The 6,312-nt window shown below is 40.7% G+C and overlaps 1 protein-coding gene across 3 annotated transcripts; it reads left to right on the top strand.

Annotated features, from left to right (window-relative positions):
- The first annotated feature begins 953 nt into the window (after window positions 1-953).
- On the top strand, window positions 954-5,186 carry AS1 (myb-like HTH transcriptional regulator family protein). 3 transcript variants are annotated; one of them, XM_059606553.2, is made up of 2 exons: window positions 954-1,277; window positions 3,818-5,186. In XM_059606553.2, the coding sequence occupies exon 2, from the start codon at window positions 3,862-3,864 to the stop codon at window positions 4,945-4,947; it is 1,086 nt and encodes a 361-aa protein (XP_059462536.1). In that variant the 5' UTR covers window positions 954-1,277; window positions 3,818-3,861; the 3' UTR covers window positions 4,948-5,186. The 3 variants fall into 3 exon arrangements, with proteins under 3 accessions (XP_059462536.1, XP_059462535.1, XP_059462537.1); XM_059606552.2 differs by having other exon boundaries at window positions 954-1,506; XM_059606554.2 differs by lacking the exon at window positions 954-1,277 and adding an exon at window positions 1,569-1,968.
- The last annotated feature ends 1,126 nt before the right edge of the window (window positions 5,187-6,312 follow it).

Genomic DNA, 6,312 nt, shown 5'->3' with positions numbered 1-6,312 from the left:
AAGGGACCCACCACGTCCAACAGAGTGAGAGAGAAAAAGAGAGGCGAAGGAAAAAAACCGACGTAACGTATCACTGAGTCTCTGCGCGCGCTTCTGCGCGGACCAGAAGGTCGCGTCTCCATCAGATTCGTCTCCTTGTGCCGTGAAACGCGGACTACAGTCCCCTCCACACCCACTCAGTCTCTGGGCCCCACCATCCACGTGTCACCCCGAACCTCGAACACCCCGCCACCTAATGATGGCTCCAGAAGATCCTCCTTCTCCCCTCTCCTCTCCATCCACCCAGGTCGATCCCCTACGCTCTACCCTATCCTCCCCCCCTCTCGTGATTTTCCTTTTATTGATGACCACCTGTTCTCCTATTCCCCGCTAGGCTTATGCAATCACCGTCCCCATTGTTGCTCATAGGTTCGTAGCCTGTGAGCTACATAGACACAAAGAGCAACTCTTGTCTCTACTCTAAATGTGAGTCTGTGACGCAATGGGGATCAGAATTTCCTCGGGGGCCACCACCATTCTTTCATCATCATAATCACCATCATGATGATTTCTCGAACCAACGGTTAGAGATGCTTCCCACGCCTCTGTGGTCAACTCTTTTTCCCCCTCCACCTTGGGCCGTTGTCGATCACAAGGGCGAAAACAGGTTCACGAGTGGGCCGGCCTGGGGGGGGGACCACGGAGAGGCGTTGGGGTAGAATTTTTTATACCTAACCCGCTAAACGCCACGTGCATGGTGTGGCCCGCTTCCCAATAATGTAACTGGCCGTACCGCTATTTTTTTTTTGTTTTGTTTTTTTTTTTTCCCTGACCCAGGTGGCGTCAACGATTGAATTTAGCTGTGCTTTATTACTGAATATGACAGCCTTGTAAGGATAAAAATCACACGTATTAAAGGGGCGTAAGCATGTTAGTAGAGTATTTATGTTAGCCCCAAACAGAAAGCTGCGAAAGGACGGAAGGTGGCGCATTTTAAGCGCTGAAATCGAGCGTACGCCTCTGGAACATTAATGCACCCATCTCGCTCTCTTATCCTACGCTCTTATGGTTTCCTATTTAGCTTTATGCACAGTATAAATGCAAGGGGGGTATTGGTGGAGGGGGTGAATCGAGCACCGGAGCTTACGGTAGCAAATTCCCCGAAAGACGTCAGCGTTGAGCTCTCTCTCTCTGTTTGGCCTCCTTTCCTTCCCATTCGCGTGCCCTGCTTTTTCGCGCACTGTCAGATCTCTCCATCTCTTTCTATATGTGTTGTCTTAGCTTTATCGCTCTTTTTGGTATAGTCTAATCTTCTTCATTTCTTGCTGCTCTCTCTCTCTCTCTCTGGTCCCATTTACTGTGCTCTCTTTCTCTCTCGCTCTAGGCTTGGGATATTTTCTCGCTCTAGGGTTTGAGTCTTGAGCGTTTTTTCCAAATTCTATATTCTGTTTTAAAGATACGTCTCTGTTTCATTGAGTTGGAGATGCGTCGACGACGAAGCGCGGTTCTGTGTGGTTAAGAGGGAATGTAAGCGTCGTTCTGTAGCTGTTTTGTTCTTTTTCACTGGTATCTGGTTATTGTTGTATTTTCCGTTTCGATAAATGTTATAAGTAGTTGTACTTTTGCTCTTGATATGCCTAAGAAATTTGGGTTTGTTCTGGTTTTCTTTCTGCGTGCTGTTTGGTTGTTGAGAAACACGGTCGGGGAAATTTGAATATAAGCTGTGTTGAAGCATAGGGCTTAATGGGCTTTGCCTTTATGTTGTTCTGGACCAAAATACCACCTTACAAAATATCTGGCTACTGAGTAATTGAGTTTGATATTTGCCTTTTCGTCCTCAATTATTGCTTCAGCTAGATCCCATTTCGGAATAAAGTTACTTTTGGGTGATGATTATTAAGTATGGTTGTGTACGTGGTCAAGCGAACTTTATGTAATGTCTCGGATTAATATTTGGCTTATCTCACAGGGTAGCTTCTGGCTTTGAAGGTATCCCGCTTCTGAAACAATTTGTTTTGCTTTAAAAAAAAATTATTTACTATTGGAATAGCTTCGATTTTAACCTGGTTGTAATCGTTTTTTTAATGAAAAATCTCAATTCATTCTGTTGCTAAATGATTGCAAATCGTTCCTCTCGCTAAATAATCTCAGTATTTTTCTTTAGATAATTGGTATATAATCTCCATAGTTAATTTACTTAATAAATGATGTCAAGGATTTTCACTTGTCGAAAAGAAATGATATTATATATTCTCCTTCTTTGGTGAGTTCCTCTTTCTTCACGGAGATACTCTTGAATATTCTATTTGGTTTGTAACTTTTTATTTCTTGAAATCCCAACACTGTCACTTTCTGGTTGAATTGAGTCCAACCCATGTAAGGATTATGCGTCATTACGAATTTTGTGCTGTAGCTCTAAAAATGCTGTATTTCACAGTTCATCCCGGATTTGGATTGCGGGTTTGTATTCGAAATGTTTGTTTTTCTGTTTCAAACTCATATATTTGTATTGCATTCTCGTGTATTCGATCCGTAGGCATGAGGATATTAGATATTTAGAATAAGTAATTGCTATGCTAACTCAGAACTGTATTTCTTTTGCAGTGTTTTGATTTGCCTATTTATTTATTTCTTCTTCTGTTCCTTATGTTTCATGATAAAATGAAGTTTGCAATGTTAAATGTATGACTTAAAAGTTGAAAGTGAAAGTGATTAAGGTTTGTGGTTGACTCGCTGATAGATGATAACCTCTAGAAAACTGTGATGCCACATCGATACTATTTTTACAATTGTCTCACTATAACATTGTCTCTTACAATAAAATTCTGGGCATATATGTGAGAGTATTAACTAAAATTCTGGCAAGTTTGCCTATTCTTACCGATGCATATCCGCTTGTATTGACACGTCACAGTCTTTGATGAATTTCCAGCTTGCTGCTGGTGTGTGAAGTTACTGCTTATTGTACTGCTGATTATTGGGTACGATATTGGTAGAATTATTGGGTACGATATTGGAACTTAGCATGACAATTGACCCAACTTGTTTGCTAATTCAGTCATTGCGTTAGTGAGTTTTCTCTGTTATATATTTTTGTGTTTTTTATTCTAGCATATTTTTATGTGACATTTTCATACGTTGGTTGTTAGTGTTGCAGGTAAGGGGTAATTAGTTTTATGAAGTAAAGTTATATTTTGCACCATGATGTGCACTGTCATTTTGATTTGTTTGGCCGATGTGTATATGAGCTGAACTAAAGAAACAGAAGAATTCTATCTTTCTTTTTTAGAAATCTGAATACACTTGTCTTACAAGTCTGATTGGTTTGGGCATCATATGCGACTTTGCCTGGATCCTTGTCTATTTAAGTTTGAGGAGATTCTAAACAATTGTTGGATCGGTTGTTCAATATCACTCTGTCTAGTGAAAAGTGCCCCAACTTTTGTTCAATGAAGAAAACGCGTCTCTATATTTCTGTGGTTTTTTATTATCAGGCATCTATAAGGAAAAATGAAAGCTACAGAATTTCCCATTGATCTATTCACAAACATATGCGTTTGTACTTGTTTTAGGCAGGTCATTAATTGCCACTTTAAGCTTTTGTACCCTTAGTCGCTGCTGACCTTTTCTGATACAAGAATCCGTTGTGAAGGGTACAAATTACTTGTTCATTCCTTTAGCGTGTTGTAGGTTCATTCCTAGCTGGTTCTATCTTTTGAATTGTATGTTGTTCTGTTTATCAGTTTTATCTTCCCGTTCTAGGAGTACTTTACTCTTATATATTAATGGATAATCTGTTTCTGGAGCTCTCATATTTCATATTTTGAAAAATTTCCAGATACATTATGAGGAGCTCAAGTTTGAGGCAATGGGCAGTGGAGTATGCATCTGGAAATGAAGGAGAGACAGCGTTGGAGAGCTGAGGAGGACGCATTGTTACGAGCATATGTCAAACAATATGGCCCTAGGGAGTGGAATCTCGTGTCACAGCGCATGAACACACCCCTAAACAGAGATGCCAAGTCCTGCTTAGAAAGGTGGAAGAACTACCTCAAACCCGGCATAAAGAAAGGATCCCTCACTGAAGAGGAGCAGCGTCTTGTTATCCGCCTTCAAGCCAAGCATGGCAACAAATGGAAGAAAATTGCAGCTGAAGTCCCAGGTCGTACTGCCAAGAGACTAGGCAAGTGGTGGGAAGTGTTTAAAGAGAAGCAGCAAAGGGAGCAAAAGGAGAATAACAAGGCAGTTGACCCCATTGAGGACGGCAAGTACGATAGGATTCTTGAGACTTTTGCCGAGAAGTTAGTGAAAGAGCGCGCCACCCCAGCATATCTCATGGCCACTTCCAATGGAGGTTTTCTTCATACTGACCCACCTGCCGCTGCACCTGCTTTGCTACCTCCATGGCTTTCTAATTCCAACGGCACCTCCACAGTTAGGCCGCCCTCCCCTTCTGTAACCCTCAGTCTCTCTCCCTCAACGGTTGCAGCCCCTCCCTCGATCCCATGGTTGCAGCCTGATAGAGGAGGACCAGATAATACCCCTCATGTTTTTGGCAATTTGCCGCCTCAAGGGTCAGTACCCGGTTGCGGAGAGAGCATGCTGATATCTGAACTAGTGGAGTGCTGCAGAGATTTGGAAGAAGGGCACCGTGCTTGGATGGCGCACAAGAAGGAAGCAGCCTGGAGGTTAAGAAGGGTAGAGTTGCAACTGGAATCGGAGAAGGGATGCCGGAGGAGGGAAAAGATGGAAGAGATTGAGGCAAAGGTGAAGGCTCTGAGGGAAGAGCAGAAGGTTGGTCTAGATAGAATCGAAGCAGAATACAGGGAACAATTGGCAGGACTAAGGAGGGATGCAGAAGCCAAGGAGCAGAAGTTGGCTGAACAATGGGCTGCAAAACACTTGCGTCTTACCAAGTTTCTTGAACAGACGGGCTGCAGACCCAGGCATGCTGATAATGGCCGATGAGGAAAATCCATATAGTAGGGTGTGGGTTGTATCATGTTTGTCTAAATCCTATGCTTGATCATGTTGTGTCCATTCTCCTCTTATAATCTATTATAGCTGTCTCTTTATCTTTACTGTCTACTTATTGGCTGGACCGACTGAATGTAAGGCAGCATTTGCTGAACCTGCACTACGTGCATTTTTTCCTTCTAGCTGTATGATATACATTCAATTGTTGCTTGAATCTTTTTTGCCTTTCATTTTCCTTTATTCTTCTTCTATTTTTCTCTCAATCCTCTTCTTTTGCAAGTTCATGCTCTGTATAAAGCCATGTCTTCATCCAGATTTTGGACATGGCTTGTAAGGAGATCATTGACACGTTGCTTTGTTTGTTGTCTTGGGAAATATGGGAAATAGCATCATTATGCTTCATAATTATGATTCACTAACAAAATCCTCAAGCCTCAAAGGTCTCTTGTCTTGACTCCCTCCCTCAAATAATTCAACATTGACTCCCCTCATCTCCAACTGCACATGGAGGGTTGGATGAGGTTGTGTAACCCACAACGCAAAAAATCAGTTGTAAAAAAAAAAAAAAGAAAACGGGTGCTCAGGAAAAAAGATGTTGTAGTTGCTGTTTGTCAAGTGCTGGATTATTACACTGTTTTGATCATGCTGGTTATCGATTGCTTCTAGGGGAGGAGATTTGCTTACCTATTTGGATGTAGTATATCTTCCATATATTGGATTCTACATAGGATTAGGATTGATATCCAATGTTATTCTCTCTCTACTTTATTGTCTTTATTTTTCCTATCAGTCTTCCTATATATTACTATAAGAAGTAGGGATTGTTACGAAAAGTAATGTTATTTTTATCTTACAATAATGTATCGGTCCCAATCAATCTTTAGATCAGTTAGTGTTAAAAAATTTATATTCAATGGTAAGTTATAATTGCTACATTAGCATTGTGAGATAGTTGTGAAATAAAAATATACTATATAACATTTTTCTATTATGAAATAAGATATGGATCTCTTTAAAAAAAAAAATTGGGGAAAATATACAATTACCACCACATGACATTGGGGCCTCTTATACCACCTTCATGTGTCTAATTAGACACATGAACATTGGTGAAAAATCTCAATCGACCGAACATTGTAGCACCAACGTATATAAAAAAAAAAAAAGATAAATAAATAAATAATTCAAACTTACTATTTCTTTCTTCCATTTTAATATTGAGAAAGGCTTATTAGAAGAGTGAGTTATTATTGAATAGTGAAGATCTGCAAGCTTACCACGAAAGGGAGATTCTAACGAGTGATGTAAGGAAGTGCTCATCAAGCACTTGGCAACCTTTTCACAGGATCTTTTCCC

This window comes from Corylus avellana, chromosome 10 (assembly GCF_965113065.1).
Source record: "Corylus avellana chromosome 10, dhCorAvel1.hap1.2, whole genome shotgun sequence".
NCBI classification, from domain to species: domain Eukaryota; kingdom Viridiplantae; phylum Streptophyta; class Magnoliopsida; order Fagales; family Betulaceae; genus Corylus; species Corylus avellana.
This window is presented reverse-complemented; position numbering and strand designations above follow the sequence as displayed.

Excerpts from the sequence above, each read along its gene's own strand:
- AS1 (XM_059606553.2), top strand. The coding sequence starts at position 3,862 with ATGCATCTGGAAATGAAGGAGAGACAGCGTTGGAGAGCTGAGGAGGAC.